Raw genomic sequence first — 13,578 nt, forward strand, 5'->3', positions numbered from 1 at the left:
GTACATATTGACTTTTACCTTCCTTCTGATGAGAAGAATGAAATGTCAAGAGTTACTGCTGTAATATCATTCAAGGCAAGTCCGTTAGTTGTAGTGTGGGTGGATCCAGGAAGTCATTGTTCAAACTATGTTTCTAAATACTGATGTACACTTTATTAAATCATTCTAGTATTTTTTCATCCCTCTTTTGAAACTAACAATTTAAATCAGTGCTACAGTATATGTCTTTCATGATGTAAAAGAACAAGAATTGTGACAAAGAACTAAAGAACACAGATTATAAGCATTTTATGGATACTGTGTAGCAATTTTAAGAGACATACAAGTTTCAAGATAGTTCTTGTCTCACTAAAGATAAGTGTTTAATTTTTTTATTTAAGATGACAACTGTCACATAAAAATCAATTATAAAAAAACATGATACTCAATAACTGTGGAAAATCACAACTAAAAGAGAAAAGAAATCTTTGCAAAGATAGTTTGCAAATGATTAGGTAGCTTAATCAGATACTAAATAGGTTGCTTAATAAGTTATATTCATAAAGTATATATGGAGATTCTCAATTATCCAGATATAGTAGTCCCAAAGATGTTTTTCAAAGGCAACTCGATTTTCTTGGTTCTTCTACACATGTTAAAAATACCTAAACTTCAACATGTCTACTTAAATGTATAATATATGGAATAAAGCCATCTGTTGCTTGTTACTATTTTAATCAGAGTCTATGGGGTTTACTTCCATTGGGGTAAATAAAAAAATGTAAAACAGACTATAACTATTATATTACATGCACTTTAACAAAGGGCAGCGCCGGACTTACCCGGCTGGCAGGCTTTGCTGGAGGGACCGGGAGACACGGTCCCTCATGGCGGCCGCCATTTTGGATCCCGGGCGAAGTCTCGCGATGCGAGACTTCGCTCGGGAGATCAGGGCCTGATTGGCCAGGCTCCTGATTGGTCCGGGCGGGGCCTGCTTGCCCTATATAAGGGCGAGCAGGCCCGGGGCTCTCCCTTTTCGCCCGGACTACAGAGAAGAGCAGACACCCGCCCGCCCTCCACTATTTTGCAGTGTGCTTAGGGGTCGCCCTTAGGGGGCCGAATGGGAATTTTTTGCAGTTCTGCCCCTTGGCTGAGCTGTTTTTTCGCCCATTCCACACTGAGGTAATGGATGTGCGGTTAGGGGGTGCTTGCATTAATTAGGTTAATTGGCTTACCTTTGGTCATTTGGGTAGGCAGGTTAGGGGCGGAAAACTGGGGTGGTTTAGCAACCGCGCGTTCTCCCTTGGGCATCTTTGGGGATGATTGACAGGTTCTCCGCAAGCTCATGGAGGGAGTTTCTGCCTGAGCAACTGGGGGGAACCTGTCTTTGGGTCCTGCACCTTTAATTCCCCGATTCGGGTTAGCCGGTGGGACCCCCCTCATGCACAGCATGGCAGAAAAAGGTCACAGGTGACGGCCTGGCCCTCACCTGGACCTTGCATCGAGACACGCCCATGAGTTGCCCAGGAATGTTTGTTGGCATAACGTCATTTCCGCCCCGGAAGTATTTGTTTGACCCTGCAGGTCCATTTCCGGGTCATATTTGTTTATGCTAATTTATGCAAAGTATTTGAATAAATTATGCAAATTTATGTTAATAAAAATGACCCAATTTAAATCCAGCTCTGGTGTCCGTGTCGTTACTCCGTCTCTCCAGCAAAGTATATCATGCTAATTATAAATGTTTAATATACCAACTGTTGTGGGTTGCATTTGCAGAGCTTGAGGTCTGCCACCTGTCTTACATCGTTAAAAAAATCTGAAAGTTATTAGCTAAGTAGGTTAGCACTGTCCTAATGCCTGTACCAAGAACACATGCCACTGGTAGGGTTGGTGGTTTCTTTTTATAAGCCTCAAAGAAGTAGTTGTAAGCCTTCTTGTCCTGAAGCTCTTGTTGAATTCAACAGGAATAATGATCAGTTTCAATTTATTTGGAGAGAATAAAGCATTGGCAAGATTATGGTTTTCTTAGATAAAAAAGGTTTTGTGGAATCGTTTTAATTTGACTTGTAGCCTAAAATGTTCTAAATTGTGTTGATCAATTTCTACAGCCAAAAATTAAACAACATAATAGATTTATTCCATGCACCAGGCTTTTTACTTCCACATATTATTACCAGAAAAATGTTGTTCATCATACCACTGAATAAATTACACTAAGAATGCCTGACTTTGTCTCTAAGAATCCAGGGAAACCTGTAAGTCTCCTAAAACAACTTTAGCTGTCATTAAGGATTAGAAGAACTTAACACATTTAGAATAAAACTTAGTTGTATTGAGATATTTCCAGTTAATAGGAAGGATATCCATTGGAATATTTACTGTAAATTGCTATTGGAATAGTTGTACTAGTTCTTGCAGTTCTTAAAATTGTAATTCTTTAATTAATCTGAAGCCTGCAAACAGATGTGTGAATAAAAGCACTCAGTAAATCCCATGGACTTACACAGACTCATTGACACTGGATACTTAGAATTCACATGATTCACATATCAAACGATTTAAAAAAATCAAATTCTATTCTTCATGCTCATGTGTAAAATAAAGAGGGTTTAAAAGAACATCACTGAACAATGACATATAGATAACAATCTCAAAATATGGCAAGTATCAATTTTTGTTCTTAATTTTATTTTGGTAAAAACTCCAGCTGCAAAAAAAAAGAAAAAGAAAAGAAACTGGCCTGAAAATATAGCAACACAAAATATTCAACTTACCTGAATGGTAGGTGTGGAGCGATTTTTTCGTGTTGTAGTAGTGGCCATAGTAGTGGTAGTTTCCATGACAGTGGTGGACATCTCTGGTGGCATAGAGGTTGTGGGAGCCGTACCCAGAATTGATGGCACTTCACCAACCAGCCGAACACTTCCATTGATTTTGATGTTGGGGTTGTTTTCTGCTGCCATGTTCAATACTTTCAAGCCATTGTAATAGAGACCGGAAAGTTGACCTTGAAAGAGACGCCCTCTATCTTTTCCTCCAATGGCTATTTGAGCCTGGGTGTTGAAGATCGTTAACTGTCGTCCTAAGTGAAGGGGAGTGAACATTGTTATTGCCAGGAAAATTCTTCCCGTTTTTTAAAAACCAAAATGTTTTATGTTATGCCTGGTTGAATGAGTGGAAGATCAGAGCGAGTTTTCTGACATTGGTGGTGATGGCAATTGTGATGGCTTAGTGACTGGAATGCAGTATTACAAAAATTGTCTCATTGTGTTACAAATTAGGATTAAACCAGATCAACCAAATAACAGTGGACCCAGATTTTCTTGGCATTATTCTCATAAATATAAGCATATTTAGCAGATGCCAGGATTCCAGATTTCACCCAAGTGATGAACTCAATCCAATATAAGATCAAGCATTCTGCAAGAGGTTTTTTTTTCTCCTGAGAATATGAGAGAGTTCAGTTCAATAAAACTACTCTGATTTTTGCATATTATGGGACTGCAGAAAATTGGATCCTTGCATAGACTGAACAAAAATTGAATCCTGTCCTATAATTTGGAAAAAGATATAGCATTAAAGGATGGATAAATGTATGTTTTATGACTCCTTAAAACATAACTATATCTCTGAATGAGGATATAATCCCACATTTAAATAAAGTGCAACTTTAAGACAATATTGGATTATCAGTTCTGTTGAAGAAAACAAAATATATCTTAAAATAAAATTAGTAGAAACAAGCAATTCTATTCATTGGGTACCTCAATTTCATAGTAAAACTCTATACAGTCATTTCTAACTCACACTGAAATTATGGAACTCAGACCCAGTATCCCTTTGTTGCAGAAAACCAAATTTGAGCGAGAAGGATTCTTATAGCCTTCACTTTAAAGTATTAGTTCCTAAACACAGGATGATCTTTGAATAGCAGCTTATACTTTGACTAGTCAGCAATTTTATTGGAGGGACATTTTGAGAAGAGAGAATATAGTGGTGAACCTAAGCTCTGCAGGTTCTACAATATCCATCCACTATTTTTTCCCAATGATTGCTTTTTCTTCATCAGTATTAATCATGTGTCAGAAACCCAAATTTGATTGTACAGAATCATCATAGTGAATCTTTCTTGAGATTTCATAAACAAATTTCCTAATTCCTTAAAGGGAAGCAGGAAGAATTTGATGCTAGTCAAAATGGACCCCACAAATAATTGCCAATTCTTCATTCTACATACAAATCAAAGATGTATTCATCCCATTAATTCAAAAAGACAATTCAAACTTTGAAAAAACTTTTTCTCTTGTTCTTGTCTCATCATTTCTGGAAAATTAACATATTTTTTCAAGAATTACATTCCTTCTATATATGATTTCTTTGTATTAAGCTTTCCAAATGACAGCTATAAATCCAATATCACCTGGATTTAATATTTATTCATGTGTTTTAGAGTGTTTTAAATGTAAAAGTCCATTGAATAAAGAATCATACTAGCCACATTTCAGAAAATAAAGTGGAATTGGTATTATTTCATTGTCCACTTCTCCCAACATTTACACACACATGTCCATTCCCTCCCCTCCTCCCTTGCACACTCACCACTTTCCTTCTCTATTCTGTCTTGATATATGTCAAATTCTACTGTGTCATAAAATAGAATCTAAACCCAATTACTGATTCCCTGTGATTAAAGTAGATCAGAATAGGAGGGGGAGCTCACCAATTTTAGTCGCCGTGGCAGGTCTCGAAGTCAAGTGGTGATGCGGTGTTGCATCATCTAATGGTGACGGGATGGGTCATGGGGAAGAGAATTGGGACAAGAGAAGAAATGTATCTGAAAGGAATTCCTATTCCCAAGGATCCTAGCTGACCAAGCAAAGTATATGTTTATGGGAAATGCTGAGAGTTTGAGGAAGCGGAATGCACATCTTCAAGTGCTCTCCACTACCGTAACAAGAAACAGATCTTCATTAAGCAAAGATGGACTTGTGTACAAATGTAAAAACAGCAAATTAAAAGGAAAAAAAATGAAAGGATTGATATGCTCTGTCCTTGGAAAGCAATTCAATCTTAATTTTTGAAATAGCTTCTATGATTTCTTTCCTCTCATGCCCTTTTATCCTTATCATATGGATGCATGTTGCATGTAGGTTGGGAGTGGCATGTTGCATTTATCTGTTGTGTGAGAGAATAGTAAATCTAGCTAGGCTCAATTTTTAAAAATAAAAAAAATGCTATAGTGATAATCTCACAGGCATTTTTTTTTATGTTATAGAGATGATTGTAAAAAGATTTATGTTCACTCCAATCTCTTTCAAGTAATGATATGATAGTATCAGCTATCACATGAAAAATTCATGGGCTCTCATTAAATTTGGACATACAATTCTATTCACAGGATCTTTTTCCCCGGACATACTATAACATTAACAACTGCATTTTTCTTTTCATTTTCATACAGCACTATCAGCTGGGAAATGACACTTGAAGCAAATACCTTGTACTTTGTTATCAGTTTCTGTCTTTTCCATAGGGAAAAATGTATAGGCTATTTAACTGCAACAAAATTACACATAAATCAGGACTTCTGCTCAAAACCTACCCATGTTATTTGAATGGGTACATTCCTGAGAAGAATTAATCAATTCCCCCAAGGAGGTCAAAATATAGGGAGTGGGGGAAATGTCCTAGCTTGGAAAGTTATAATGACCATTAAGTAATTCATATTTGCAGTTTGAAAGGGCTCAATCGGCTTTGACATTCAGAAAAAGTGCTTCTCAATTCCTTTGGACATTTATGGCTTTACACAATACAGTACAGAGCCACTCTTCTTTCTTGGTAACAAATAACAAAAGTTGTAGAGAGGCAATAAGATTTCAAAACTTATAACCAGATTCTATGACCAATAGCCAGAAAATGGCATTTTAAACAGTAACTTCTGGAAACTGCAAAGTTATCTACATAATTGACTCTAATTTCCCCCCAAGACTATTAACAATTGACCAAAGACTGCAATGAGACCCAACTGGTATTCTTATAATGACATCCTTTATGTCTAATGACCCAAAGCAAAATTTGTGGATTCCATTAAAACATATTTTTAGTTTCTTTAACAATCCAAGGAGAACCAAAGACAAAAACTAATACTATACCCATCCTTTGGAGATCACCAAAATATGGGTAAACTAAAAGATAAGGGAAATATGTGGCTTGGAAAAAAAAACCACAGGTGTGCTTATAATAGCTGTTGGAAACATTTTCCAATAGTTGTATTTTTCCTTAGAGTTGTGCAGCTGCCTTTTGTATCTGCCATACAATCTCAGGAACAGATGTATTTGATTTAAGGCCTTTCCAACAGATCCTACATTTAAATCCAACATGTTCTTAGGCATGTTTTTTTCTGCTGAAGAACTATAAATACTTCTCAAGGGTGTCAGTTTTTAAATGGAAAGAATTATGGAATATCTTTGGAAATTGAAAGAGACACATTAGGCCATTGAATCCAATCCTTGCTTAATTTTGTAATTCAGATTACAGGATCCATGACAACTAATTTGACTTTAAACATATCACGTGAAAGAGATCATCACCTTCCTAGATAATGCTTCATCTTTCAAAGAACCTTGTCTAGTTTGCTTTAAGAGAATTGAATGTGTCAAGGACAGATTTTTCATCTTACATTTCTTAATTAATTTCTTCTATTTTTAGTTGATAGACACCCTTAGTATCAACCATCGTCTTTGACAATGTTTAGGTTATCAGAAAACTTACAGCTAACTTCAGATTTAGCACATTCTCTCTCACAGCTTGTGATATTTGGAAGTTTATGGTTACTACTCTCAAAAGATTCTGGAAGTTTCTTATACCTAGCTCTGTTTCCAGGTCTCGGGTTAGAGCCCATCACATTTTTGTGTATTTAATTTATTTGACTTTGTCCCGATGATCATGATTTAAAGTGTGTACTTTAACTAATTTTAAGACCCCCAATGTGTATTTGGAACAATGCAGCTGCAAAATCCAATAAATAAATTTAATAACTGTTGAAATCAGTTTTCAGTTAATTTCTCTCTTAGGTATTTCAATCTTAGGTATTTCAGTCATGCTATGTTCATTAAGTTACTTCATAGATCTACTCTGTATAAAACCAAACCAAATTTGCATTTAATCTCTTTGCTGTTTACTTGTAAGACCCCAATCTAGTTCAAAACCATTATGAATGGGCAAGAGAGGTTTAAATATTTACTTCACTGTTGCTTTCCAAAATTTGTGTCCTCCAATAGGAGTTTTAAAAGGTTGTGAAACTCCATTGGTGCTAGTGTGTGAGGGAGAGCAACTGAACATGTGTAAGCAAATGAGAAAGCTTTACAGTATTTGATTTATTTGTTGTATAAATATAACCATGCATATTGTTCCAACATCCTAGATACAATTACCTGAAACAGATGACCCAATTTTTTTTTTTTAAAGAAAATGCATGTGTTTTCTTCTCGATGATTTTCTTCTCCTAGCGTAGCTGACAAGGCAGGCAACACACAGCACAGCTACATTTTATAACAAAACACTGACATTAAAAGTGTGTGTTTGCTAAAAGGACAATCACAGGTCTCTGGAGGATCTGCTTTTAACTAAAACCACTTGTGTGGAACATGTTTACTTAATGATCAAGTGGAAAACAATGGGCAAAAAGAAAAAATGTATAGAGGAAACATGCATAGCTGAAATGTCAGGTCAAACCTCTAGCTTTCCTAATGTCATAGGTCTCATTATTACAAAATAAGAAAGTTAGCAAAGAGTTTTGCATTTATTCTCTATTTCACATGCATCTCTGTAGTACTGGGAACTCATTGTGAGTACTAAGAGACTGCAAATTGTGTAGTATAGGTAATCTTCAGTTAACTATGGAAATTGGAACTCTAAGCAACAGGTTTTACAGCTGTTTAAAATCATCTTAAATGCTGTGGCTCAGTGGCTAATATGCAGAGCTTGTTGATCAGAAATGTGGACAGATCAGGGGTTTGAATCCCTAGTACTGCGTAATGGAGTGAGCTCCCATTACTTGCCCCAGCTATTGCCAACCTTGTAGGCAAGTAGAAAAATAGGGACCACTTTGGTAGGAAGGTTACAGTGTTCCATGCACTTTCGGCATTTAGTCATGCTGGCAACATGACCATAGCATTGTCATCAGACAGCGCTGGCTCTTTGGCTTATAAAGGGAGATGAGCACCACCCTGTAGGGATGTCTGAGGAGTCAGGAATAACTAGAACATATATATGCAAGGGGAACCTTTACCTTTAAAATCATATGACAGTGCTGGCTTATGATGGCAGTTCTGGCAGCAGTTGTTAAGTACATTTTGCATGGTCATTAAATGTAACATCAAGTGACTGCAACTTCTGATTTCCTCATTGATTATTTGCTGGAAGCCAGAAGTAAAGATCAAAATTGCCAATCATGTGAGTATGGTTCCCAAGTGCGCAAATCTTGATAGTATGACTGTGGGGATGTTGCAACAGCTGTCATTTCAAGGATGAACCTTAAGTCTCCTTGTTCAGTGCCATTATAACATCAAACATAATTAAACAAGTGATTGCTAAAAAAGGACCAGCTATACATGAGATACTCCTTATTCCATTTGTGGCGTTTACATAAAAGACAAGCCGTGCTTGCCACTATTTCATCGTATAACTTGTAACTCTTTAAATCAATTTGATTTGGTTTTGAATTTAACATTTTGTTTTCCTATTGACAAAACAGTAAAGGAAATCTTAAAAAAAGAAAAAAAGAAAGAGAAGTCTGGCCATCAGAATACCAATTACACTACAAAATGTATTGACCTGGTTCATAATGTTGAATGTAGGAGTTAAGGCTACAAATCTGTCTAAAGCTTGTCAAAATTCAACAGCAGATGGATGAGATAGTTTTGTGCCATTTGCTTCCAAATCAGCCATAAACTGCCAATTTATTCTAAGTGGGGTGATATACTGCATCTTCCCGCAGACAACAACATGTATGCTGGAATATATTTATAATTATTTTCTCATTCTCATTTTTTCAAACTGAAAATGAACAACAGTATGTAACCCGCTCCCACACTTGGGTGCTGCTGTTAATAGCAGAGCACTGAGCAGTCTCTATATAACCAGTTTATTGCTATCCAAACATGATGATTATTTGTCCTGGATTCACTCATGAAACAGGAATGGGTAGCAGCAGATCTCTGAATCTTTATACATTGCATTTCAATGTTTCCTATTCTACAAAGAAAAGGAAAACATGAAACAACAAGTGTGTTTCTGGTATTTCAGAGTAGCTGAATTTAGCATAGCTATTTGGGCATATGTGATGCTTTTAAAAGCCCCAGTTCTCACTTCACAGTTCAAAAGGTGGTGCTTGTTTCCATGCACCATCAAATGAAAACATGTGATTTTTCCCCGTCTATTTCTCTCTCTAATTACTCACAGACACAGGAGAGCAGGAGGCAGAAATACTACAATACTGGGTGCGTTGCTGAGTGCGTTGCTGTAGAAAGGACTATTCCTTTCTCTAATCTGGCACCCTAGGAATGTGCTTGGCATGCAATAACCTGAATTTCCAGCTAGCATTTCCAATGGTTATGGTATTTGGGAATTCTAGAATTACAATCCCCAACTACTCAGAAGATGGTAGAATGGAGAAGGCTTATGTATAGTGAAAAGTTATGTATAATGGTAATAGTAATACAAGCACTGGATTGTTCTTAAACACTTGAAAGCCCAAATACATTTTAATTTCCTTTAGTTTATCAGCTGTTATGCAGTTATCAATATATGCTAACTACACAAGAGGATTAAACTTAATTCTAATTCTTGATTTTATTCAAATAAACTTTGTTAAATTAATTGATTGATAGAGCACATCTTTATGCATGTTAATTAAATGGATCAAATTCCTAAGTAAATATGCATACAAATACTGTAATGCATTGTTGAATTAATAGATTTTTGGAGAAAAAATTACAGGAACAATCCATTTAAATTGTAAACTTAAATTGTAAAATTGTAAATTGTTAAATATCATTTTGTTCTCTTCCCTTCTATCTTACCTATAATGGAGAAACAGATTTCATATTCCTTGCAAGCATGCTTTTAATTCCACCCCCACAATTCAATCACTTTAAAAAAACACTTAAGAATTTTATTATGTACTTAAGTGCCATTAATTTTGCTGGGATTCAAGGACACCCAACTTTCTTGGCATGGCATCCATTGTGTTTAATTGTAAATTATTCTACTATAGGTCCATTATCTCTAGTAGATAGCTACTCTCAGTGTTCTCTCTTTGACAGAGCAATCCATCCATCTTGGCAGCGATCAATTTATCATGTTCCATTTTGATAGCTATCTATCCTCTCACTCATCATCTTTACGAGGTTGTCTGACATAAGACTTTCTTGATGCATTAAGAAATAAATGAATGACTGCATGGGCTGGCAAAGCGTAGATGAGTGAATAAATGACAGGTTGGTACCGGTATGGTTTCCCCCGCTATATAGTTTATCACATACCCAAATAACATCGAATCAAAATACCATAATTTAGAAAATCTGATACTATAGAAAATAATGGCATATCCCATTCTATGATAAGTTAGATAGTAGGGCTGTCATGTTCCAAAAAACAATTGGAAGGAGTATGATTCAGACTTTGACCAAGCATGTGACCTCTCTGCTTATATGGCTTGCATTTTTTCAGCCTTTTGTAAGGACTTGAAAAAAATATGAGGGAGCTTTAATAAATGGAATTAAAAAGCCAATCCTTAATATAATGATTATGGAAGCCGAAAAGCAGATGCATGCCTTGGTGCTGTGCTTATTTTTGCATAAAGTCAAAGCAGATATTTTGAATCATTGTTGAAGTGTATACAGCCCTACTAAATAGTAGAAAGTGGATTTAGGGTGCTCCACGTCAAGGCCCACCTCACCCCTCTGCTCCCTAAAAATGCTTGAAATCGCTGTGGTTTTCATTAGATTGTGCTTGTCTTATGTGATTGTCTTTTAACAAAGCAACATCATCAAATTGTGTTCATCTTCATCACCACCATCACCACTGACAATGGCAAAAACATCAATTTCAGAACTCTTAAGACAATAGACATGTAAATATCTTTCAGCATGCTTATCTCAGGCTTAGGAAATAAAGAAATAAAAGGACAAACAAAAAAGTAAAACTATAGAGTGGGGGGGGGGGACAACAAAACAACAGTAGGTTTTCAGGCAAATGAGCTTCATCACAGCACTGGGCATGCACCGGTTTAACAGAAGCAAGGCCACTGTTGTCTTTAGTGTTAAAGGGACTTTATCCTTTTGAGATTAGCAAAAGAAAGTTATCCACTTTTTAGACTGGGGTGTCAAACTTGATTTCATTGAGGGCTGCATCAGAGTTCTGATCTTGGGTGGGTGTGGCCAACTTGACGTTACTCGTGTTAGGGACCCCTGTGCTGGCCTGAGTGCTCTGCCAGTGAAAACGGTCTCCCGATCTCTGTTTTCAAGTAGGGCGGCCTCCTGCAACCCTCTGTCAGCAAAAATGGAGTTTGGGAGCGCTGCATGCGAGCTCCATTTTGTAGGCACGGGATTTCAGGAGGCTGTCCCAGCTGAAAACAGAGATTGGAGCCTGTTTTGACTGGCAGAGGCTCTGCGGGCCAGTCTTTTGCTATATCCAGGGCTCCGCCAACCAGATATAAGTACCCCCTGGGCTTTGTGTTTGACACCCCTGTTTTAGACGAAATATGTTTACATTTTAAAAATCTGTTCTCATAGACACTGATCACTTTCAGGAGTTTCAATCATTATTATTGAATTATTATTATTGTGCTGCCTTAATTATCAAACATAGCACCAACTGAATATTTTAGGACAGTTGTATATCTAGTGACCTATCAAACTAAATCACTATTTAGCATCTGACTATTGATCTTGGAGGCTATTACCTCCCTGGTGTTTGGCTAGAAACTGGAAGATCATGATTTCTAGTCCAGCTTAGGTACAAAGCTAGCTGGGTAACCTTGGGCCAGTTATTTTCTTTCACCCTTAGGAAGGAGGCAATGGTAATTACGTTCTAATCTAAACTTCTCATCCAAGCCCTACCATTGGTATGTTTTTGATTTTTCTATAGACTTAACTAGCAATACCATTCATGTCTGGGAATCTATCAGCAATTTAAAATTTTCTACAATAGGACAAATTGGTTCAGGGACACTATCTGAACAGTTTGAATTGCATTCCCAATGATTCAGTCTATTTCTCTTTATTTTGGGGGGTAAATTTCTTCAAACCCTTTATCCTCTGCCATGTTTTCTTTTATTTTCTTTATTTTATTCTTATTTATGCATTTAAAGGGCTACCTTAGGGCTGAAATGCTCCTGGTTCGCTCTTACACGTCGAGTATTGGAGAGCCGGTCGTGAAGGCAGTGTGAGGCTCCGTCCATCCACCCGGATGCTGCCATTTGGGTTATTTTTCCTCTGTGCATGCACAGAATGCTTTGAATATGCACAGATGGTGAAATAACCCAAATGGTGGCATCTGGGTGGGTGCGGAGCCTCACATTGCCTTTACAACTGGCTCTCTGATGACCGATAGGCACAAGCAAACCAGGAGCATTTCACTCCTGGCTTACTCTTCTTTTTCTACATTTTATCATCTTTCCCAAATTTAAATGTTGGTATGTGTTTGTATCCGTGTGCATGAATGTGTTGTTTTTGTTATTTTTGTGTGTAGGCACCATTAAAAAGGTTATCTTATCAATGGGGAAATAAATAACATGCTTACTCGATTTATGCTCTTGAAATAAAAAATAAAATTGGAATTCAAAACCAGTTCTGAAAACTCCAATCTGGTTGTTACCCAACTTTTTTTTCTAGCAGAGACATTTAAAAAAGGTAAACGAAAGTTGGTCCAGGATTTCCTAAATTCTAAAACTGGACCTGATAGGTTTTATTTTATATCATACCCAAACTGTGGAAAAAGAATCAGCTTTGTTATACATTCATGTTGTGCAGTAGTGGGTTCTAAAATCTGTTGCTATCAGTTCGCATGTGTGCTTGCCTCCCATGTGGGTGGGCGGAGCCTCGCGCCACTGCTACCTCTTTGCAGAACTGGGCTGAACCAGGACCAACTCACTTCTGAACTTGTGATACTTAAACAAAAAATTTGTATTCAAAAGAGCCAGATTCAAAAATGCTGATGAAAGAAACAATGTGAATTATGAAATATGTGACATTTATCTTCTAACTAGAGGCTTTCCAAACTTGACAACTTTAATACTTGTGGAGCTCAACTCTCAGAATTTCTCAGCTAGTCATGCTGGCAGAGGAATTCTGGGAGTTGAAGTCCACAGGTTTTAAAGTTGCCAAAGTTGGAGAGCCCTCTTTAACTGATTGGTACGGATGTGCAGGTCATTTCTCAAGACTTGGCAAAACTTCAGGGACAAATGTCAATATGGTGCACTATAAACAAATGTATATTGAAAGGAAAATATCTGTGTACAAAAAATATCTCTTGACAGACTCTATTGGTTGAGATCATTGTAAGTTAACTGAAATGAGACAATAGGATTTAAAA

General features: G+C 36.8%; 1 protein-coding gene across 1 annotated transcript in view; it reads right to left on the bottom strand.

Moving 5' to 3' along the window:
- The window catches only part of NRXN3 (neurexin 3), a 1,550,407-nt gene that overhangs the window by 140,087 nt on the left and 1,396,742 nt on the right, over window positions 1-13,578 (bottom strand). Inside the window, exons 19-20 of the mRNA XM_070753995.1 lie at window positions 4,703-4,759; window positions 2,757-3,064 (exon numbers count right to left, since the gene is read on the bottom strand). Of these exons, the coding sequence (XP_070610096.1) occupies window positions 2,757-3,064; window positions 4,703-4,759 (365 nt within the window). The remainder of the gene's footprint in view (window positions 1-2,756; window positions 3,065-4,702; window positions 4,760-13,578) is intronic.

The sequence above is a fragment of the Erythrolamprus reginae genome, chromosome 1 (genome assembly GCF_031021105.1).
Source record: "Erythrolamprus reginae isolate rEryReg1 chromosome 1, rEryReg1.hap1, whole genome shotgun sequence".
In the NCBI taxonomy this organism is placed as follows: Eukaryota; Metazoa; Chordata; class Lepidosauria; order Squamata; family Dipsadidae; genus Erythrolamprus; species Erythrolamprus reginae.